The sequence below is a fragment of the Lingula anatina genome, chromosome 1 (genome assembly GCF_051362555.1).
Source record: "Lingula anatina isolate TDL-2025a chromosome 1, LinAna3.0, whole genome shotgun sequence".
NCBI lineage: Eukaryota > Metazoa > Brachiopoda > Lingulata > Lingulida > Lingulidae > Lingula > Lingula anatina.
The window spans coordinates 68306433-68331807 of NC_141767.1; the positions used below are offsets into that span (position 1 = coordinate 68306433).

At 35.9% G+C, this 25375-nt stretch overlaps 2 protein-coding genes across 7 annotated transcripts in view; one reads left to right on the top strand and one right to left on the bottom strand.

The window, feature by feature from the left end:
- The first annotated feature begins 3214 nt into the window (after positions 1-3214).
- On the top strand, positions 3215-7159 carry LOC106153197 (lewis-type alpha-(1,3)-fucosyltransferase-like). Its single transcript, XM_013527037.2, has one exon. The coding sequence runs from the start codon at positions 4001-4003 to the stop codon at positions 5150-5152; it is 1152 nt and encodes a 383-aa protein (XP_013382491.2). The 5' UTR covers positions 3215-4000; the 3' UTR covers positions 5153-7159.
- LOC106153192 (uncharacterized) overlaps positions 5361-25375 on the bottom strand; it is a 39072-nt gene continuing 19057 nt past the window's right edge. For 5 of the 6 annotated variants that reach the window (XM_087002637.1, XM_087002639.1, XM_087002640.1 and 2 more), the window contains exons 3-8: positions 14342-14465; positions 13683-13829; positions 11659-11802; positions 8924-9325; positions 8449-8619; positions 5361-8116 (exon numbers count right to left, since the gene is read on the bottom strand). In XM_087002637.1, coding sequence (XP_086858763.1) covers positions 7809-8116; positions 8449-8619; positions 8924-9325; positions 11659-11802; positions 13683-13829; positions 14342-14465 — 1296 coding nt within the window. In that variant the 3' untranslated portion in view covers positions 5361-7808. Of the gene's footprint in view, positions 8117-8448; positions 8620-8923; positions 9326-11658; positions 11803-13682; positions 13830-14341; positions 14466-20593; positions 21280-25375 lie in introns of those variants that run through there. The other variant, XM_087002642.1, reaches the window with a different exon arrangement.

Here is a 25375-nt window from a genome sequence, read left to right on the forward strand (position 1 = left end):
TTTCGTCAATTCAATTGTCAAACATTTCTCATCTATGGTGTATTAAAACCAATGCTGTCACTATTTTCGTCGATCGTGTAACTAATCTCGTCGATCGTCAAACTGTTTTCGTCGATCGTGTAACTATTCTCGTCGATCGTCTAATCTCGTCGATCGTGTAACTATTCTCATCGATCGTCTCATCGATCGATCGCCAGAGGGCGCTGCGGTAGCAACACGTGCTTCTGTCTGTCAATCACGCGGTAATTTTTAACTCGGCCAGCCATGGTCAGAGTTGGGGCCGTAGCGATAGTCCGAAGGTTCAATAGTCCGAAGGTTCAATGGTCCGAATGTGCATTGAAGGTTCATTGGTCCGAAGGTTCGATAGTCCGAAGGTTCATTGGTCCGAAGGTTCATTAGTCCGAAGGTTCGATAGTCCGAAGGTTCGATAGTCCGAATGTAGGCCCGCTGTATAAGTGTATAGTGAATTACATGTACAGGGGCGGATCCAAGATTATTTGAAGGGGGGTCCGCGGTTGCAAAGCCCCCACCCCCCTTGGCGTAGGATCTGGGGCCCGCTAAAGGGCCCCGAAAATTGTTGGTGTCTCAAAATGACCACCTATTTATCTAGAGACACATCTGTGAATATCTGTAAAAAATCTATCAGTCGCCCTGGTAGAGGTTTTAAAAGTTAGGTCTGCACGGGCAAAAATAACGTCAATACTAGCATATTACATTAGTTACAAAAAAAAAAAAAAAGAAAAAACAGATCTTGATGTTTTTCATGGGATTGGAAGTTGACGATATTTAACTGCAAAGGTTTATTTTGTAAAATCAAATGGAAATTTTCTCACGAGTCACAAGTGTATCTACTTTTTGCAGAGTACGTTTTTCTTCGTTTAAATGAATTTGTTACAAAGACAGCATTTTTGATGTTGTTCATCAGATTAGAAGTTTAACTGTTTTAGAATATTTCAACATGTTCAAACTGCCTTCTCACTTGTATTTTACGTTTAATAAATAAATAAATAAATAAATAAATAAATAAATAAATAAATAGGCCCACCGGGTTGATATGGCGTTGCCACATTTCTATTCAGATTATAAATGTTTCAGCACCTTCAGTATTGGTGGGGAAGAGGGGGTGGAATTAAATATGTATTACTATTTGTGGATATTTGAGCATTGTATTCTGATACAATTTTTATGTTTAAAGGCCTAGTAAGGGAAAAGCTTGTTTTCGTAAATGCTCGTAATTTTTGTTTATATGCCAAGTTTACACTCCAGTTAATTCATCCTCATCCCTATGAGTAATAGGCCTACAATACTGCTGGCGGAACGGCTGTTTTTTTTTTTTTTTTTTTTTTTTTTTTTTTTTTTTTTGGGGGGGGGGGTGGGGGGGGAGGGGAGGGGAGTGGGCTGTGCGAACAACAACATAGTTTGTTTGGAAATGCAATTATTCTATAACTTTTACATAATTTAAGAAATGTGTAGGTTAGAAGAATTTGAATTCTAATCATAGTATCTTAAGACATCGTAAGAAAATGTCATTATAGGCGTCCTCTCATTTTATGCGTTCCAATCTTTATTCAATATTTCATGTGAAACATGTATGGTGTTCATGAGTTGGAAAGGGTAGCCATTGCATATCCCCAAACTTCCCCACATTGTAAAGAGTAGTTCACGGAAACAATACGACCTATATGGATAATTTTCACGTGCGTTTCGGTCGCACTCAAAACGAAATGATAAAGATTCTAGAAGCTGAGTTCACACGAAAGTTAATCACCCCCTAGCAGCTCCAGGATTGCTAATCTGATTGCATACAGTGAGAATCCTGGTGGAGTTGGATCAATCTACGTAGAATGATAGTTTCGTTGGGAACGCACCCTTAGATTCCGTTTGTAATTATAATTCTTAAAATCGAAGAACATCTTAAAATGTTTCGGACTATCGAACCTTCGGACTAATGAACCTTCGGACTATCGAACCTTCGGACTAATGAACCTTCGGACCAATGGACCTTTAATTTTCGGACTAATGAACCTTCGGACCAATGAACCTTTTTGTTGAAAATCTGATGAAAAATTTACGAATTTTCGGACCAATGAACCTTCGGACCAATGAACCTTCGGACTATCGAGACGCCCCCGTGGCGATATCACCTCATTTACCGGCAGTGTCAATTCATTACGATTTTTATGTCTTGTTTGAAGGATATCTTAATAGATTTTTAAAGTGATAAAATGAAAAGATTTCCTGCGTTGTTTGACTCGTAGCTACTGTGTATACAGGTAAAACTGACACGCAGATCGTTCGTCGGTGAACTGATTAAATCGTTTGGTACCTGATGAGGCATCAGGTGTTACTTGTTCAATTGTTCGGTAAGGCGGGCGGCCACAACTACGACCTTTCCTCTGTAATTAAAACCTTTTAAGTGTTAAATAGGTGAGACAGGAATTCTCGACTCTTTCCCAGACGATAATTAAAGTTTACCGTGTCTTACTCTAGTATATGTACAAAATTTACGACAGGTAAAAAATGTCAGCCTTTCGGTCTGACAAGTATGAAAATTTTGTCAAACTGAAACAAAAACAAAGTTATAGCAAGAGGCCAAATTATTTGATTTTTAAATGTTTTCATGCGTATTTTCATCGTTTTCAATCACAGACAATTAAATCATCCAAATAAAGTGTTTCCCACACATTTAAATTCATACTTTTCAACTATCTAAGACAGTTAAATATACGTAGGCCTACTTTAATACTAAGCATATTTGTATTACTTTACAAATACGTTGTTGGATTATGTTTATTATCCATTTTGTCTTTACCATACATGTAGACTATCATGTACGTGTAGCTTACAGAAAGGCTTTTCTGCATTTTTTGTATTTTCCAATTCTCTTGTCATTGAGTTCAAAAATAAATAACTTTTTATTTCGCCGATAACGCGTTCAACAAGAGCCGATGTACTTTCTTCTTCGTATGTCTCTGTTGATCTTGATAATATGAGCCCCGTTTGTACAAATCAGTAATAGCCTACGTATACGGGACTGAATACATAATAATAAAAATTTTATTAACGTCTCACGTTAAAAAAAATAGAACCCACCCTGCTGAGGGTTATTAGAGACTAAAACCTGTGATGGGCCTACAACATTTAAAATGATCACTTATCAATAAAACACACACAAAAAGGATATTACATACAAAACTTTTCAAACCTTCTCTTTGTTGTTGCACAAAAAGTCGTGAAAGTTCTTGAATTTTTTGTAAGTAGAATCCCCGTGTAAAACTTCACAGCTTTTACTTTCTTTTTCCATAATCTCATGCTTGAAGTCTTTTCTTAATTTTTAGGCCCCGGCCTATTCTTCAATTTTTTCTTCAAATCTTTATAATGTTTTTTTTTCTCGCATTTTTTACCCCCGAGTTCTATTTGCCGATAGTTCGTTATATCCGTTGTTTAACTAAGCATTTCTGTTTTTTATAAAGCACCGTTGATCTCCTAATAGTATAGTTTTTCTTCCCGCCTTCGAAATGTTCAGCGCAAACGCGGTGCCCTGCTTTTGATCCAAACCTGCTATATTTTCCTTTCTTTCTACCATATTTTTCATTCTAACGGGTTTGTTGGGAACTTATTAAACCTCATGTGTCGATCTCGCTTACTGTTATTGTAGTAGCGGGACAAAAAGCACGTAAACCCAGCCATGGTTTTTAGCACCGCTGTAAGTGTTTCGACGTAGCAGGGCTCCCCTAACCACAATGCAATTTCCATTTCCGGAAAAGATGAAAAAGGCTAAATGGTATCAAAACAGGATTAGTGCTGTATAGGGCCCTCGTGTACTGTCCTAATACTGTGGTCCAAATAAAGCTTGTGGAAATTCTATTTCATATTGCACAGGGATAAAAATTGACGTTAGTACAAGTTTTATGACATGTCACAGGATTTCCCTGCAGGGTTTGTTGAAATCACTTTCTATATACTGTTCATTGTTGGGAGCAGTGAATAAGTCACCTATATGATCCCAGTGATGAAGGCTACCAAGAGGATTGGAATTTCAATTCTGTATCTGTGCACTGCAGCTGTGATTTTAGTGATAATTGCGATGTACAAGAAAGTGGGGACTATTTCAGTACACCAAAAGCCACTTAGCAGAAAAACCAGCATCTACAACAGCACTGAAGTATTACCTGGTAAAAAAGTTATTCTGTTTTGGAACGATGAAAGAAAGCTTCTTCCATTTCAACCAGATCAAAACGTGGAGATATTTCAGAACTGTTCTGTAAGTGATTGTCTTTTTACGCACAATCACTCTTTTGTCAAACATGCTGCAGCCATCCTATTTCTCATCCCTCTTGCTGATATTTCTGTCCACAAATGGCCCCCTAAGAAGAATCATCAAAGATGGGTGTTCTGGACAAGAGAACCCCCCTGCTACATTAACCCCTTCCCATCATCCCAGTGGCATGGACTAGAACAAAGCATCAACTGGACATTGACATACAAAAAAAATGCAGATATCCATGCACCATATGGCATAGTTGTACCCAGAGTTAAACCTTTGAACAGAACATTTCTGGATGTGGCAAAGAGAAAAACCAAATTAGCATTTGCTATGATAAGCCACTGCAAAACTGGGAGTGAGAGATCAAGTTACATAAAACTCCTGAGAAAATATATGCCTGTTGATGTATACGGGAGTTGTGGTGAAATGGGAAAGAGAAATAGCACCGAGTACAATTCCTTATTTGGCAAGTATAAATTTTATTTGGCATTTGAGAATAACTTCCTGAAGGAATATCTCACGGAGAAGTTTTTTAATACAGTCGATTACGACGTAGTGGCAGTCACCAGAGGTGGGGCAAACTACAGTGATCTGGGTATTAAACCAGAGTGGCATATTGACACTCAGGACTTCTCTTCTCCTAAAGAACTGGCTCAGTATTTGTTACGCTTGGACAAGAATGACACCCTCTATGCACAGCACCTCCTATGGAAGAATTATTATCAGATCCCTCCTGGTTGGTCATGGACTACCAATTTGTTGTGTACTCTGTGCAGTAAAGTGCACAATACTTCTGAACCTATCAAGTGGTACACAAAACAACAGCTCATCCAGAACTTTTATGAACCTTGGTGCCAGAAGCCGAATGATCTTCCTGATCACTAGCTGATGAAATAGGATGCACAGTAGCACGCATCATGTGATATTTTGAGAATTTCAAAAACTTTAAATTAATATATACTTGTATGACTCAAGAGAACAATAGTTGGAAAGGTGAAATTTGCAAAAGGAGAATATCCATATGGTTAAATGAGCGTGGTGGAGTGTGTTGATCTGTATCAACATGCCTGGTATCAAAAACATAACAAAGAAGTGTATCTAAAATAATGTTATTCATATAATACAAGATGGCAGTAAAACTGCAGTTATTTTATATATATAATAAATGATCTGATGGAAGATACATACAAACTTGACTTAAATATGAACACTTATCATACAATGAGGTAAAATTCTAAATATCTCTTTGTACTTTAAAAAATGTCTTAAGAGTTTTTAAAAGGCACTAGCATAATAGGGATTAGTTCTGTTGGTTTTATTGTTTGCTCACCTAGCGACTTGTTTCACACATTGGCAATTTCAATATACATGCAAAAGCAAGAAATAATTTTCATTAGAATAATAGGCCTTAACGAATATGAAAACAAGATCATGGTGCCATACTGACCTATGAATTGGATATTGCCTCTGACTCCTGAATGCATCATGTATTTTGTTTGACATATGGGCTCAAAGTACCCTCTACCAGGGCGACTGATAGATTTTTTGACAGATATTCACATATGTCTCTAGATAGATAGATAGATGGTCATTTTGGTCTGAAGTCACCCTGTTGAGAAATCCCATGTGGAAACAATTATCTCTGCGCGCGCGCCAAAGGCTTTGTACTCGCTCTGCATGAGCTGAGCTTCACAACGATGTGATAACTGCTCGTTACGCAACCAGTCTAAGGCTTTTTTATCTGTCACAGAAGAGCAAGTGATTAAAGTCAGAGCAATTAACTGTCTTGATTGCTGTCACGCAGACTTAAACTGGACCTGCTAAGTGGCAGTGCCTGAGCAGTTATGCAAACAATTACCAGGCATGTAATCAGCCTTGAGATTTCTCTACAGGGTGACTTCAGACCAAAATGACCATCTATCTAGCTAGAGACATATCTGTGAATATCTGTGAAAAATCTATCAGTCGCCCTGGTAGAGGGTAGGCTCAAAGAATGGTGAATTTTCATATGTTTCATAAACACAACTTTTGCTTCAAGTATGATAGCTTATTTGCAAGTTAAAGAAAACCAGATGCATTTGCTTTATAACTTGGGGCATTACTATGGCCAACTGGTACAAGCAGTTTTGTGCATTACACCCGACAGTTTGTTCGGCTGATCCAAATTATTTGTCATGATCATTCCAATTTATTGTACCCAAGCAACATCTATTAATCTTTGTGTGCACTTATTTGGTGCCACAGGTGGTTTTATCTGACATGAAAGCCATAAAGTCATGTATGCTTTGTAGGTCTTTGTCTAGAAGTGGTCATTGCAATACTAAGCCTTGAAATATAACATCTGAAAAACATATGTTTACGGAGAAGCCCATATCCAAGTTTTTATATATCATGTCAAACTGATCAACCTTATGCTGTTCAAAGTTAAAAGCTGGTCATATCCATCACACTTCAAATTATCTGAGGCAAGGTTGAAGTTAAAACCTATGGCTTGCAAAATCTAGCTATCATACTTTCACAATTAAGTTAGGGCTCTCTAAAATCTATAAGAAAACTCATCATATCTTCAAGTACCTGTCAAACATAAGCTACATACATGGCCAAATAGTAGCATGTTTTGTTTGGTCATCATAGGTAACACACATTTTCATATCTGGAAAAGTCTATAGGGAAGGATAGCAACTTTCAAGAAAACAACATGTAAATGTGTGCCTTCAAATGTGTATAAAAGATTAAGTAAAACTTGCCAATTAAAAAGCACATGCACACAGTTAAGCATTAACGCTTACAAAAGCTAAAGAAAAAGACCATGATATCTAATAAAATTTGTGCCTTGACAGCCTTACACTGAGGCAGTGGGAATGGCAAGCTGTGAATAAATACTTCAGTAAACAGGTGTTTAATAACTCACTCTAAAATAACAATTGATTCCCCAAATTTCTCTTCTGCTCAGTAAGTATCATAATATCAGTATACTCATGTAACATGATTGTGGGTAGTCTCAGTCTAATTGCAAACACAAGCATCTTTCTGAAACGTCAAATCCTATCTTTAGAGGTCCAACATACAAAATTTCAACCAAATAACTAAATGATGTATTTATCTATACTCACACCATTTAGTACCTTCCCATATAACATTGCTTCAGATGAGCTTGTATAACTCTGAGACTCCTGATCTATTACCAAAAATAACCAAAATTGATGTTTTGCATTTGAACCAATAACTGTATTATAATACTGGAACCTAGGGTTTTGCTGAATCAATACGTTCTTGTATATTCAGACACTGCATAGATTCATTACAGGACATACAAGAGAATATTGCACTGGATGGAGAAGATGTGAATAACAACTATGGCACTACTATGGCAACCAATCCCAGTAGAGAAACTAAAGCACTTCAGGTATGCTACACATTGCTGACAGTAACAGGTCACTTGAGCCACAGATCTGAGGAATACACCATGCTGCCTTCATGAAAGGAGACATACTCCATCACATTTGTAAGCACCATTCTTGTGCTACGGACATTGACTCCATCATCCATAGTAGTTGTTCAGACTACGTTCCCCTGGCTCGTCATCTCCTCGTAACGTGTTCCTCCCATGGAATCGCACAGGCCCTGGATCTAGGCCAACATCAAAATTGTCATAATTGCTATAGAGGTCGAAGTTGAGATCTCTACTAGGGGTAAGTCTATGATTTGCCACTGGTTCAGAAATGTCTAGTTTTACTCTTTTGTGTTTTCTATGTACGTAAGACAGTCTAACAATGATTGCAAGTAAAACTAAAATGAGTCCTATGCAGAGGCTCACGACTAGATAAAGGATAAGTTTTTCTTGATTACCTGTAAAGAAAAAAGTCAACAGATTAAATACAGCATTTGATGTTCAGTGTGATTCAAACTGTAAGAATGCACGCGCACGCACGCACGCACGCACGCACGCACACACACACACAACTGTTATTATTAAAATAACCGTAATCTAGATTTTAATTTTGTCAAGAAAATTGCTAAGAAGCAATATATCTCCATTTTATTTAAAATTTCAAACTAATTTAAATTAATCTTACAAATACCAGACTGTCAAAACAAAGGTGAAATAACCTGCACATTCAATCTGTTATAAAAGTATTTATATTCACAGCATGTTTTAACCACCTTTTACCCATACTTACTATCTAAATACTGTTTAGTGTTGATCCAGTCAACAACAAATCCTATATGATCTCGGTCTCCTCTTGTTTTACTTTCTGCTATATGTATCCCCTCTGTGTAGTTGATACAGATGGTAAAGGTGGACATGTTTGGACTACTGGTGGTGGCAGGTTCACTGGCTTTAGGTGCGGCTGAAAGCAAAAACAATATATATGTGAGATGAAGTGTAAACAAAATAGCATGAAGATTTTTAAAAACTTATATTAAGAATTTTATTAGCAATAGCTCACAATTCATATTCAATATTGAGGCAAGAACCAAAAATAATTAAATTTTTGAAGCTAAATTCATCAAATCGATATAATAACACAGATCAAAACATTACATGAAACTGACCCATTCAACATTATTTTTAATGTTTTATATTAAAGGACAACAAGAGATTGCCACTGAGCAGTATAACCTCTCTCAGGTTATGGATTCTCACATACCAACCTTTTTCCCTGGATGGAGATTCAGTGAACAGCACATGTTGAAATTTTGTATTGACATATGCTGGTAGTTTATCTGCACTTCCACTCGGTGACTTTCCATTATTTAAGTCATAACCAGAATTATGTCTTCCTCTCTGCTCATTCTCATTATTTTCCCCGCTCAACTCAGGCCCTGAATTCCCCCCTCCTTCGTAGAAATAGTCTTCGTCCCTGGGATTTGAAGTGGGGTCCACAGGGTGTGATGAGTCTGGAGACCTTCCTCTTCCATTATTTTTTCCTCCTCTTCCTCCATGATTGTCATGTCTGATCTTTGTTGTTGGGATGGTTGTACTGGTGACAGTTGTAGATGGCGTTGTAAACAGGGATTCAATATTAAATCCCTTCTTCATGACTCTCTTTGGAACTGAAGCAAACAGCACACAAATTATACAATGATGTATGACATTTTATATCTTAAAATAAAAAGATGGACAAAATGCATAAAATGCATGGAATGTTGAGGTATGCTACTTAACAGACATGATTTCAGGTTTAAAGAAAAAGTTAAGAAGAAATATTATGGTGGCCTTAAAGCTAGGGGTCTAAGAGCTGTTCACAGGAACACTGCCTTGGAAAATAGGATTTCCTACTTAAACTGCAAACAAGGCAGCAAAGCTGTCAAATGTACAGACAAAGAACAGAAAATAAAGATGCAAATAAGTGAAAAATTAAATTTTCACAAAAAACTGTTAAATTGCCAGAAAAATTTACCAAACAGACTGCATTGCCTATTAAAGCTGTATTTTAGTGCCATGTTTCTTTCCTATAAGTTTGAGAACAGTAAGTGACATGATTTCCCTTAAATGGTCATCATAGGAGCAGTGCCCAAAATAGGGGTTTCTTCAAATTTTGATACAACATTAAATAATGTTTAACAGCATAATGACAATCAAATGTTATTAATAAAATATTAGTAACATGGACATTCAGAAAATGTGACAAGCAAAAGTCTTCAAGATCATGGAACTTTAAAGTCACACCATGAAAATGCCAATATGTGAAAAATTAAATTTTCACAAAAAACTGTTTAACTGCCAAAAAAAAAAAAAATAAATAAAAATAAAAAAAATTAAAAAAAAATACCAAACAGACTGCATTGCCTACTGAAGCTGTATTTTAGTCCCATGTTTCTTTCCTGTAAGTTTGAGAACAGTAAGTGACATGATTTTCCTTAAATGGTCATCATGGAAGCAGTGCCCAAAATAGGGGTTTCTTCAAATTTTGATGCAATATTACATAATGTTTAACAGCTTAATGACCATCAATTTTTAATAATAAAATATTTGTATCACAGATATTCAGAAAATGTGACTAGCAAAGGTCTTCAGGCCCATGGAACTTCAAAGTCACGCCTTGAAAATGCCAAAATGTAAACAAGACAGCACTGTTCTGAAATGGGTTTATTTCCATTTTTAACACTTTTTTAACATAAAACAAAATAAACATTTTACTGCCATTTTTATATGACCAACTAAAAAAATTGATGAGATGGGAAAAGTATCAATAGAACAGTGTTAAATGTCCAATATCCTCCATTCTGAGATTCTGAACATAGTGGATGATTGAATCTGACAAACTGCAATGATATTAGTTTATTTCCATTTTTGACACTTTATTACACAATACATGATAACAAGTTTACCATGTTTTTTACATAATCAACTAACAATGTTGTAAAGATGCAGGAAATATCAAACAAACACTTTTAGGCATCTTATTAGTTAAATAATGAGACTGTTAACATGCTTAAGAATTGAATCTGAGGAAATGTGAAAAAAACAGTATAACTTCTAAAATAATGGCCCGATTATGCTGATTTTCGAACTCAACCTGCGTTTTAGTAAGATTGACCACTCCTGTGAGTATAATTACAATTGGCCAATCCGTTTTTCTTATATTGTGTTATCAGTGTTGCATTTATATTGAAAATAGTGAAAAAACAGCATAAATTCCCTCAAAATAGCCCAATCATGCTGATTTTTGAACTTGACCTGCGTATTATGAATATTCATCAGTTCTGTAAGTTTCAAGTCAAAAGGTAAAATGGTTTTCCACTTATCGTGTTATCGGTGCTGCATATATGCTGAAAAAAGTGAAAAAACTGCATAAATTCCCTAAAAGTGACCCGATCATGCTGATTTTCGAACTTGACCTGCGTATTATGAATATTCATCAGTTCTGTAAGTTTCAAGTCAAAAGGTAAAATGGTTTTCCACTTATCGTGTTATCGGTGCTGCATATATGCTGAAAAAAGTGAAAAAACTGCATAAATTCCCTAAAAGTGACCCGATCATGCTGATTTTCGAACTTGACCTGCATATTATGAATATTCATCAGTTCTGCAAGTTTCAAGTCAAAAGGTAAAATGGTTTTCCACTTATCGTGTTATCGGTAAAAGTGCACGGCGACGGCGACGACGGCGACGACAGACGCAGATGATGGCTATATGTACAGACACATCTGTGTCTGTACATAAAAAATTATACCTCAACTTTTAATGTATCTTTTTTACATCCATGTTAAAGTAAACATGATTGATGTTTTTTACATCTTTGAATACTGCATACTCATATACCACTTGTCTCATGTCATTTGTATTTTTTTCATAGGCAGATAAATTAAGCATGATTTACTCTTTTTAAATGTAAGTTAACTGTGCTGTAGGGCAGTGGCTCAAGAAGTGAAAGTCCTGCTTACTACATGTGTAAACAACAATCAGGTATTTATATGTCCCTGGTGAGCACGGTTCTCCAAAGTTACGAGTGTTTGCAGTCATGGCACAATGGCGACGCCCATGGCACCTTTTCACAACCTGATCTAAGGCAGCTTCTGATTGGCATTCTGGAAAAACAAAGCAGAAATTTGAGATAAAGCTCTACTGTTCTTTAATTTCGGTCCAAATCCATTTGACATTTTTTACATTCCTAGCTGTTATCTGATACATTATTTTAGCAATAGTTAATATGAAAGCAATATTATCATTCTACTTTGGCTTCACTAAAAACCATATCAATGAAATTAAGTTCAGAAATCAGTATACCTTCAGCAATTAATTGATGCAGAGGCTAGCTACTTCTTCATCTTAAGTTACACACAACCCAGAACATAAAACATCAGTACACAAAATGTTTTTTTTTTCTTTTTCTTTTTTTTTTTTGACTAGACTTCCAGCTGTGGCAGTGCATAATCATTAGTCTCCCTCAGTTGATATGGCTTCTGTGCCTGTGTTTTACACAGGCATCCAGACAGGTGAGATATTGTGCTAACATCAATCATGTTTACTTTAACACGGAGCACACCTGGTCGCTATATATTATAACGCAAACTGCTTTTATTTACTGTGGGATATTCTTTATTTACTGGCAATAATGTCTTTTTTTAGTGTACATAATGATGTATGTGTTTTGGCAAATTTCTGTAGTAACATTTTTAATATTTCAAATACTTGCTGTCACATCAGTTTAGAGGCATGGAATAAATGGAGTAGATGAGGCTTTCCTTGCAATGCCCTCAAGGTTTTTGAACTAACAGACCAAGTCAAGCATCATCTTTTTAAACAGTGTGGATGAAATGTTGCACATTTCTTCACCAAATAAAGAGAATGCAAGGGTTTCAGATAATTATAAATTTCAAGAAAAATTTAGCAAACCATATTTCTCCTTAAAATTTTATTGCATATATCACTCTTGCAATGGCACTGAACGCATTTATAAATATTTAATTTTTTCTACTTAATTCTGTGGGATTTACCCTTAAAACTAAATTTCTTCACTTGCTCATGACACTGTGCTTGATTTCATCTGGGCATGATCAGCTTACAGGGTTCCAACAATCAGGTCCCTTATGAATGTTACAAGACACTGCCTCTCCCCCTTTTCCTTCTGATGAATGCTACAATTGTGCCGAGATCTGTTTGCACAATGTGAAATCCTATCCCAACCAATGTAGCAGACCAGAAAATTACAAGATAGGAACTAAATTAAGATCTTTGAGTATGGAATTAAAAAGGCTCTGCAGCTGCATATAAAGTGCATAAAATCACTTCAATTGCTTTGTAATGATAAAATGGAAATCAAGTTTGGGCTCTTCAAATAACACAAAGAACGTCAATTAAGAAAATGATTCATTACAAAAAATGTATAAAATAACCTGAACATGTACCTTTTCAGCTGATATTTTATCAAAACGTTTAAAATCTAAATATGTCAAAATATGGCACAAGTTAAAACCATACTTTAAAATGCCAGCATATATGCTTATTCTGAAGTGTGAAAAATAAAAAAAGACGTGAACCTTCCCCACCATGCAACAGGACTTTACCAGCAATTCTAAGTATCAAAGTAGTGATATTTTTAGAGGACTTAACATTCCAATGATCATGTTAAAAATACTCTTGTTTCTAAGCAGTGTCTAGAGCATTTTTCTTATCGAGCTACACATGTAAACAATACAGTCTGTACCGGTACACTCTGGGAGAGCCTAACTGTAATTACACTAAATGGAATTTTATTCCGTTTCACCCGTTCTCCACAAGTGCCCTTCCTAATGTTCAGTTCAGTTCAGTTACCTGGTTGGCAAATATTATACCCAGTTCAGAGGTTCCATTGGTGGACCTCATCAGTAATAGCCCTGCTACTGAGCAGCCAATGTCTCAAAGTGTATGGTATAACCTTATTGCTAGAGTACACCACTCAGTGTGACAAGGCTTTAATAAGTTTTACCTGTGTCTCCAATCCCAGTGCTGGGGCACTCAGAGTGACCCTGGGAAAACCTCCCAAACATTGCTTTATAAACAAATATCCTGGTGGACTTCTGGCACCTGAGATGCATTTGTTGATTTTCACAAGCAACTTTGCTACGAAACTCCTCTGAAAAATATGATTTTATTTTCAAATATATAGTCCAATCTGAACAGAGTTTTATGCATATGCATGCACTTTATGGATTGGGTATAACATGAAAAAAATTTTGCACATTTTTCATGGGTAATAATTCTATAGTTAAGAAACACTTTGCAAATCATTGCCTTCTGATTCAATTTAATCTGTGTAGAACAAGGGAACATTGCCTCAAATCAATTAAAGAAAATCTCACAGGAATACAAAATGTTGTTTTTGACAGGAGAGTAACTAAGTGACTCAGTAATTGGAACTGATTTCTTAACATTTATTGACACATTCACATTGCATTAATTGAAATTTCCTGAGGGGTTACACTGTAATCATACTGGGGTGAGCAATAAATACATATCATTAATCACAACTGCTTATTTTTACAAACAAGATGTCTAATTCAAGAGTGAGCAGATTTAAACTAAAGATTAAAACCCCGAACTGTGCTTTTTTAAGTAGATTCAATTTTTTTCTTACAGTTGACTTACTAGGAACACACTTGTAAGCCACTTCCAAGTATTTGCTGGTGCCGGGACAGGGGTCCTTTCCAAATGTGGTGGTAGTGGCATGGAGAAAACAGTGGCGTTTGTTTTCACAGACATCTAATAGCACCTGCAACATAACAACAGTAATCATAAGTTATACGTTGATGAATATGAATAATATATATATATATATATATATATATATATATATATATATATATATATATATATATATATATATATATATATATATATATATTTTTTTTTTTTAATACATTTTCATCTATCCATGTAGATACACACGTTACAATGAATAAAGCATATACATATTTATACCTGATCATTCTATTGTTTTAGACCAAGATGCCTTGTCCATACTGTGGAATGAAAAGCTGATCTAATTTGAATTCACTTCATTTGAAAGAAAAGTATTAATCAGTTTTTTCTATGGGTTTCAATTATTTCATTTTCCCAAAGGCAGTAATTAGATGGCAGTTGACATTTAGGTGTACATAAATCCTAAGGTTTCAGAAGTATACTCAAAATAACAGTGTAACCATGGAATGAAAAAAAAAAACAAGGAGTTAAACTAATTACACAGTGGGGACGCCCTACCACCTGGTAACCAAAAAGTCACTTGCACTGAATCACAGTATTGTATTCTAAATAAGAAGTGAGCAATGTGCAACTGGCACACAATGTGATAGTGATGTAGGTTGGAACAATGTGAAGTGACATGCTGTGACCCAAAGCATCAAAAACAATAAGCACTGTGTTGGAAACTTAACAACATTTATACCCAAGTCCTCACATGATAGTCCCCAATTTATAATCAAATTTCCTGGGTCTAAAAACCCTTTACTAAACTTTAAGATGCTTAATCTTTTTATCACAGAGATATTAAAAGATTTGCCCTCAAAATCCCTGCCATAACATATTTATCAGATATGTTTAGTTCATAAAATAAACTGACTTCCACCACCACTGTTTAAACAACTATTTCCTTTGACTTGGATCTCAGGATATCCTCATCCAATGAATCAACAGTTAAAACTTGTTATTGGACTGAAACTAGCAGCATTTTTAATCAGATCAAAACTGGAAGAAATGAGTCACCAGCGTTCTACTGCCGTTCATCTTGAAAAACACAGAAAATAAAACAAACCATTCGTTCATGCCTCTTGCCTGCAGACAAATTGTCAATTTTTTCAAAGAATTGTTTTAAATATCAGGTGTGCCTCCCAATGGCAAGCTGTTTGCATACACTGCAACCTAATACAACTGCAGGGGTTAGTGGGTGTAGATTGCCAGGCCTCTTGTCAAGTGCACCAAAAAGTATATACAAAAAATTCAGCCAGATCTGATTCTAACAAAAACAAGCACACACTGCAGGCGGTTTTATCAAACATGAGGTAATATAGTCAACAAAATTAACTGGAATAAATTGCCTTCCAACATCACTGTAGCACCATGGTTGCAAAAGTAAGATAGACTTTGAAATGTTATCAAGGAGCAGTGACCAAATGTACATGTATTCAATATTTGCCAGCTTTTTCCACAGATATACACATCTTATTTCATAGTTTACGTAATCTTAGAACCACTTCAACATATATGATCTGTACACAACAGATAAGGAGACACTGATGGTCTATTTTTATCTAGCTGTCCTCTCAAATAACTTGATTTATCTTAAATTAACTGCAAGCTGTTCCAAGCTGTTCACAGCTGCAGTTAAAAAGTGAGTGAGAAGAAACTGTGGGATATTAAGCTAGAATAAAAAAGGTTTTATGCAAACTAAAAAACTGACTTTTGACAATAAATGCATTATAAAAACAGAAAGGATAAAAAAATACTGAAAAATCATTCTATATTTGGAAATTTTCAACTTATGATAACTATCATGACAACTTCATCCTCCTTACTCAACACCTCTTATTACAGCTGGTTTCTGTCCATCAAATGGTTAAACATTTACTTTCCCTTCATTCACCTGACAAATCAAAGCTCTCTTTCTCTGGCTGATTTCCTCAACTATCTGGAGCCAGCTGTTTTAATTAGAAATTCAAAAGGGGGCAGTTTTTCATCAGTTAATGATCTTGGTTTTTAGGTACTTGACCTTAGGTGGACTTTGTTCATTTCAATCTTTTTTTGTACTTTGGTCAATCCTTTTCACTATTCAAACCTATAATTCTTTTTCACAGGTGTGAATCCCTCCCTCTTTGCCTTTATAAGGGTAATGTGGTCTAAGAAAGGTGTGTGAAGATCCCTCACTTATCCAGATCATAGCATACAGCCTGTCAGTCCATGTCAAGGGTTAATAAGAAGCCGGTGGTTTCCTGTCATTCATGTGAAAGAAGAGCTGGACCACACTACCCTGGTTAACATTCAAAGCTGACCACATATTTGACCTCACAATGAGCTGGCCATTTAAAAGGTCAGGATGTCTGGCCTCCTTACCTGACTTCACAGACCATTAGGAACCAAGAATTTAAATCTTATTTACTCAGTCTTAGTACTACCAACTATGTGAAAGACCTCGTTATTTTTTTTTTAATCTGAAAACTGCCAATTCACTACATCTGGTCCTTAGAAATCCATTAATCTACAAAATTAAGATAAATTTTCTGACTAGTTACATTTGCGCTGTTGACATTTATGCAGTCTTAAAATTGACTAAAAAATTTAAAATAATGGATTTTGTCAATTTTGGAATAAACCAGCTCTTTTAGGTGACAAACCTTCACATCATAAAATCCCTGAGATTTCAAAAGGGAGGGGAAGTTCAACTTCATTTCAAAGTTCTTTATCTGCTCTGTTTCTCAGGCAATGTTGATTGATTTTATCAAGATGACAGAAAATATTTGGTGCACATTAGGGAAAATTAGTTCCTTTCCTGTCAAGCCTGTGTTAATGTGGGTAAATCAGCTTTTCACCAATATGTTAACACACAGTCACACAGTAACTGACCACACTGACCACAGGTATAAAGTTATCAGTGGGAACCAGTGACCAGCTGGACCTAGCACATGAATGAGCAAGATTTAATATATAAGAGTAACTAAAGGTCGCATGCAGCATTTCAATGAAAAAGCACTTTAGATTAATATGATTATGAATTACGTATATCTAGACAGGAGCATTAGTCCTTTCATTTGAATGTGTCTTTACTAATGGACATCATCAGGGATTACATAAAGTCCTGTGAATTAGGGTAAAATCAAGCAAGATTTTGCTGGATTTAGAAGATATAGTTGGGCATAGATAATGGCAGATTAGTGAGTGCAGTGCAACAATAAATGAAAGCTGACAGAATTTAACCATGTATACTGTTTGGGCCATTTTCTCTCAAGTTCTGTCAAACTGCAGTCTATTGCACAACAGTACAAATTCACTTTCATTTTGCCTTCCAAGATGATGTTCCAGGGACACAGAGGTTCAACCCTATCACTTGAAATAAAAAGGCAAACCTACTTCCAACATCAAATGCTGCTGTCCGCCAGCTAGCCTCTATTCAGGCCACTTCAGATAATGGCCGTTCCCACCTCTATATGACTGTCCCACTAGCCAGCCTATCCCTTCCCACTTAATAATACATCACCATCTGATTGTGATAATTGTATGTCTGTTCCGTCTTCTTTCCCCCTGACTATAAAATTACCTTAACTTTACAACAGTGGCTAAACGGTTTAGTCCCTGAAGCTATCAAACCACATAATCAGTTCTACCTTTCTAAATTCAGTTTACTCCTGTTAAAGGTGTGCCAATTAAAGGATGCTTAACCTTTGTTAAACAGCAACAAGCATTTACTCCCTGCTCTTGGTGTATATTCAGGTAGACCCTGACTGTGAGTCTAGCAAGCTTATTCTCTAGCATTAATTGCATTCCATGAGTTTAAATAATTTCCCTGCAAATCTACTTTTAGGTCCTCGTGTTAACAGATATGAGCTGTTATCATGTAGGCCCAAGTTTACTGAACCAGGCATCACCTGCATACCAGCTAATAACTTGAAATAACAAATCAAACCTATACTTACACAAATGAACACAGAGGCAATAATTGAAACTGTGTGCTGAAACAATGGAGCTATTAACCCATTACAGTGACGTCATATTTGCTCCGTAACACTAGTCCCGCGGCCATGCTGGAGGGAATGAACGACGGGGAATAGTAGCGGTAATATAGGTGAACCAAATAAAATAAAATAAACTTCATATCGCGATCAAGTACACCAAAGGGAAAAGGATATATACAAGCTGAAGCTTCAGCTGCTTAGCAGGATCGACCAATATGAACTCAAGACAGTCTAAAAACATGAAATCCTACCAAATGCTACTTATCCAACATCGTGTTGTCAGAAGATAGTTCAGTTATCTTGTACTTCATTTTTCTTGTTCATTGGGTAATAACAGTTATAGTTTGAGAGATTTTAATGTGTAATCATAAGTTTAACCCTACATAGAAGCAACTTTTTTCATAAAGGATAGATATAAGGAGAAATTTGAGCTGATCATCAGGATAAACCCTTGTGGACTCAAGGAAGAATGTATGCAGGATTGTCATAAAGTATGACATGAAATATTGCTGTCAGTTATGACTTATCTCTACATCGTGAGGCTGTCAGAAATTATTTCAACATTCTTGTACTTCATATTGGTTCATTAGAAAGTACATGTAACAAGACTGTTGTTTGAGAGTTTATTATTCACCATGCAACCATTCATATAAGCAACATGTTAGGATTTTATTATTATTCAGTCATTCACAGAAGCAAGGCATTTTTCACACTTATGTATTTATGATGTCCAATGTAAAATAACAATAATTCAGTTCATGAATTGATCTTCATTTCTGTTTTTTTTTTTTTTTTTTTTTTTGATAATTTACTTGCGCCCAATCAGTGTGGCTTGGTGGGAAATGCCAGTCAATTTCCTAAATGTAAATTAATAGAAAGATGACAACAGTGATTTTTATTCGTATTGTAACTTACAACATTACAGTTGAAAGGAGCAGAATTTAACATTTTTACAGAGGAAAGTGCAAATTCATATCATGAGGTTATATGTCAATTACACCTGAGGTAGAATTTACTTGCAAAATAAAATTACTCTTATCACTACACCAAATCGAAAATTAGGCCACTAACTTCCAAATGCACCTCATATAGGTAATTGATTTAATTGGCCCAGCTCAGCTGTGTACAGTACAAATATAGCCTTGACACTAATTGGCAATAATGCTAACCAGGTATTAAAGAGGTAGGTGACAGCCGATAAAATCTAGAGAGCACCGTAACTGATAACAAATTACACCCAAGGCAATAGGTGAGTCTTCATTATAAAAGTCGAAACCCTGCCTGGGTATTTCCACACGTTTTAACTAATTAACACACTCTCCACCCAAACTTTTTGGGCACTACTTTAAATATATACTGTATGTAGTGTACGTGCGCCCCCAATGTACACACCTAGGTCTTTGGTTTTCTACTGTTTTTTCTTTTATGGTAAAATCTGCACCGCTGGCTCTTCATTCTTTGCTATAAAATAAATTAGTTTTATCCTTTACTTTTCCGAAGAGTCTTGATTCAAAGCCACCTCGCCGTCTCTCCTCCGTTTATGGTTTTATTTCCTTCACCATGGATTGTTACCACTGCAGGCAGCCTGTGAACGCTTGTAAAGTTAGTTATCTTCTCTCGATCAAATAACCTGCAGTAATTCATCATTTTGCTCGGTTAAATATCAAAGAAAATACAGAAAACGAAAACTGAACTACAGACATGGCTTGTTCATGCGCAGCAGACGATTCCGGTCTCCCTCCAGAATGGCTGCCGTTTGTTTTGATGACGCAGGCTCTAATGGGTCAATAGTCCCGTAGGAATCAATTATTAACCAGTACCACTGGACACTGAATAACTAACTCATGTTCCTGTAGTTTATAGGGCAGGTATTGATAAGTTAGATATATACACACATAAGTATTTCATGCAACAATGTTATCTCTAAAGGTTAAGTGTATAATTATTTATAGAGAAATATGTTGAAAATTAAGAAGACAATATTTCAACAATTTCTTCTACCAATTTAGACATAAATTCTGATCAATATCTGTATATTTATTAAAAATTAAGCATGCCATTACATCCACTACTAGTATGTTTATAACATCCTATAAATATCCACAATGTACAAGACCATAACACTTTTGGATGCTACGCATAACTAAGCACTTACTATAGGAAGCTATTTTCTACCTACCATTAATATCAAAACCTTAACAACATAACAACACTTGGTAATAATCCATCTCTCCATTTTCTTCTTCACAATAATATCTCCTTGTGGCTCAGTACTTCTTTCCTTCACATACAATGATGACTAAATAAGCCCCAGAGTCCAGTGCTGTGAAGCAATGATTCCTGAACAAGAACCAATCATGAGATCAGTAATAAGCTTGCTCATCCAAAGACGCTGTAACTTTCTGACATTGATCTCCAATATGTGAGTAATGCGTTTTGGCACTCTGGCTCCTGACTAAACAACAATCTTCTCCTTAAACACAGCACAGCACATTAAGCCAGAGAGTAGGTGGAGAAGCTTTTCTTGCCTGGTCTAACTTTTAGATCCAATACGAAGAAGGAATAGGAGATGAAACTGGCCTCAGGCCACTAGCAAATGAAGTCCATTCAGCTGTGTGATTATCACCAGTCTCCTCCTAAATAGCTTTCTTCTCCTGCACTAGGCATTGGTTAAGTAGCTGTTTATGCCTCACCATGTGTTCACAGTGGACCTTCCTTGAAATGGTGCTTATGAGATCCTGCTTCTTTTCCAGCATCAACCTCACACCCCAGGGTGTTTCAGCTGTGGTCAGGAGATAGGATCTGGTCTTATCAGCGTCCACTGGGATAACTAAAGTCACTGCCTCACACTGACCACAGATTGCAAGGTGGCACAACTAATCTCTGAGGGGGATACAGATGAGAAAAAATTCAAAAAAACTTTTTTTTTCCCTGAAACATATTTGGCAATGCTGCAATGGATTTACAAGAAAGAATCAGCTGTTGATGCAATAATAATGACTTTTTTCTTAAGATAAATACAGCACATGTAATGGGCTCAATTGTACCCATTTTAAGTACCCCCTCAAGAAAGAATGACCTTACAGGTCACTAAAAGGCGGCAAAGTTAGTCTGCTTCAGAGTGAGACTTCACTGAGCTGGATACATGGAATAATCAAAAGCAAACACAATTAATACAATCCATAAACATCTGGAGACTGTAGACAGAGTAAGACTGCACAAGGACAAAGGACTTCCAGCTTTTAAAGTTTCCTCATATTTTCTCATGTTTAATCAAATTTGTGACCCCTTTTGTTGCAGTTGTTTTGCCAATAGGATGATAAATGATGCCGCGATATTTGTTGCTGTCAAATATTATCAACTTCCTCTCCTTTCAGTATGAAAGAAATATGAGTTTTCTCCCTCTGGTTTCTCACTCACACCTCAATCAAACAAAAATCTAGCTTCATATTGCTCCTTTCATTGGACTGAAATAATTTTCACAATTTGCCACACAGAATTTTTTCCCTTAGTCCTAACTTTTCAACTAGTCACAGCTGTTTTGACTTAGTGTCTTGTACAGTCATAAAGATAATGTTAGTTTAATATACTACACCCCATTGCTTTCCAGTCAATGAAACTAAAGATGTCGGTCTGTGAGCTCCCTAATGCCTGTTTTTTGTTAACAATTGCACCACTCCTTCACACACTTAAACAAAATTTCAAAAACAATTACTAACCAAAATTATACCCTTCCAGCCAAGAACAGGTCTTATCTTTGATATAATTTGAATATATTTTATTCCTAAGAGAGCACAGATAAAACTGTAGAAAATAAACCCTGCTTTCATAAGCATAAAAATATCTGCATTCATTTGTATTGAATTGACTGAAATTACTTTCTGACATCTCTATAATAATGAGATATCAGTAAAAATAAAGCCAACTTTCTAGTCCATTTGTTAGACTGTCACATTTAAAAATGTATGGATAAAATTGATTTTATTTATTTATTTATTTATTTATTTATTTATTTATTTATTTATTTATTTTTGGGGGGTGTCTTTCTTAGGGACTAGGAGAATACATACAAAAATTGTGCTGAGATTTTACCAGAATGCAGGGAAATTTAACATTTCCCAACTTTTTCCAGACCCCTCTAGCTTTGCAGTGACTGAAGAAATTTCAGTTTATTTGGAAAAAAAAAGATCTTTTCTGAACCTCATACACCAATATGTCTTTGAAACTTAAACTTGCTATGTCACACACTGAGTGATCCAAGCAAATAATGAAGCCCACTATGACCTAGCAACCTGCTCTCAACTTCATTCAGCCAGTCTAGTTCTATTAATCAGATTAACCAATCTGGTGATAAAGTGAATCAAAGGGCTTTAGGCAATGAGCGCATTCAGTACAGATGATCCGCGGACTAACTGATCTGACCATCCCCACATAAAAGCAATGCCACTAATTCCCTGATGGTCTCCCTGCCTCCACACACACTGTCGCTGCAGGGCCTAACAATTAAACCTCGGAGCTGAGATTTAATCCGTTTAATGGCACATGTGGAGGTGGGGAGATCGTCAGGGAATTAGCGGCATCGCTTTTAAGTGAGTCGGCCATATTTAGTCTGCGGATCAACTTGCTCTGAATGCGCTCAATAAGAACTAATTAAGTCAAGGCCTCTGTGGGTGAGCAAATATATGACCAGCATTCATTTCCATCATAATCATTATCTTATTCCAAACACCAAACAAGTTCAGACAATTTGGTACAACTGCAAAGCCAGAGAGAGAGAGAATTACAACTGAACATCAGGAACTTAAAACAGTTTTCTTGTTAGTCAAGTGAGGAAATATCAAATGTTAGTCAGACTACAATATTGTGTTTGGTGTGACCAAAACCTCTAAAGAATGCAGTTAGTAATTCCTTTGGTTTTGTGCTCAACTATGTGGAGCAGGTGCTCCTCAGTTCCTTTGTGACTCCCTCCACAGACTCATTAGCTGTTAAATCAATCAGGACCAGCTGCCCCAGCTCCCTAGAGCACTGTCAACAGCTGGCCCTGTGTTGTGCTGGACATTGTGGTGCAAGGGATAAGTGCTCACAAATCAATACTGACTTTCAAGGACTGAGGATCAAACAGAATTCTAAATTATTTCAATACATTTTGATCCACAGCTAAATAAAAATAACAATTTAAAATCTGGAAATGCTGCCCCCCCCCCCCCCCAACCTCCAAACATGAGTTGAATTCAGTGGAAGCAATTTTAAATTTAGCACCAATTTTATGTATGACCGTATAAGTATTAAAGTACTTTTTATGCATTAGATGGCATTTAGTAACACCAATATTTCAAACATGACAGATTGTTATTATCATACATAAATGTCTCATCACCCAACCCTTTCCTATTATTTCATCAGGCCTCTAGTTCCATACTTTTTTTAAAAAAACCCTTAATAAGTTATATCTGTGAATGCACTACTTTAGATCTTGAAGTAATGCTACAGTCTGGCAATAGGTGTCACTACTAGTTTTCAACATAACCATCAGCTACAAGAATACTTCAACTGATGAACGAGCTGTCTCAGGGAACAAAATGATAGGTCTGGCAAGACCTCAGTAATTGGCATGCATTACTTTGGGAAGCAGTTAAATTTGTAATTCCCCAGATTGTACTTTATCTTCATTTTAGAAAAACTTGCCACTTTGCCAGGCATATCTAGATATTTATTTTACAAGGTAAAGAATGGGGTTTTCACTAAAATCTTTATTTGCTCTCCAAAAAAAGGTTTTTAAGGACCAGCCCCTTGAGGACTGACTTTGCAAGAAAATGTTTTATTACCAAGAAAAAACAAAAGGATCTTTTCAGACATGAAATTTCACATGAGCTGTGATGCAGATACAGAAATTTTGCAAAATGAGCTTGACATTTATACCATGAAAGATGACTTTCACAGGTGTTGCTAGGATCAGGCAAGAGCACATCTAATAAAGCATAATTTATGTTTGGCAAAGATTTTAGATCAATGATCAACAGATATAACTCCGATTTTCACTTTCTTTAATCTTTAATCTAACACTCGTTTTAAAACTCTGGTAATATTTTGTGCAGAAAAATCAATATGAGAGTCATGACCATAGCAAAATGGCTTAAAACAACAAATCGAGTTGACAAGTTTTCTGTGTCTGCATTAGGGTGACGTGACTCCAAGGTTATCCTTTAATTTCCTGAGAAGTCCACGGTTGTGCTGATGTCAGTGCATGCAAATACCACTACGAGTATTTTAAAGGTCTGTTCATTTTGTCAACTGTTAAGCCTTGAACATAACAAATTAACACTCATGACAGTTGGAAAGATGTGAGAAATGAAAGACTATTTCTACATAAGTAGCACATATATAGATGGATCCCGTAGATTTCATATGAATAGCATACTTAAGGGAATCATAAAAAACTGTCAAATTTGGAAGATTCATCCAACAAAGGGGCAATTCTTTGGTAGTTAATGAGCAATTTCATATCTAAAATTACCTTTATAATAGAAGGATCAACAAGTTATAATGATGAGATATCCTGTTACAAGAAAATTACTGTATGGTATCAATAACTGCACAAATTGGTAATTACTCAGCAGCTTTTTTCGCTACTGTAATGTATGCTTCAACTTCAACTTCCTCATTTGAGAATAGGCAGATATCAGTGTAGAAAACAAACAATGATTCAACTGATAGGTAATGTGTATTTTCCTACCACTCACTAAACTATTTTATCTTTACCTTCTAAAGGAATGATTAAACTACCCAAATAACCTTTACACATGCAACACATTTATTCTAAAGCATGCCTGTAAGCTGACATATCAAATATATTTAAAAAAAGAAATTCTAGCCCTCAACTCCCAGCAAGACAGTAGGAAAATGTTAAGTAATGTCATTCAAAGATGACATAAATGATGCACAGGGTTCCAACCAGAAAACT

Coding starts and splice junctions, on each gene's coding strand:
- LOC106153197 (XM_013527037.2), top strand. CDS start 4,001: ATGATCCCAGTGATGAAGGCTACCAAGAGGATTGGAATTTCAATTCTG.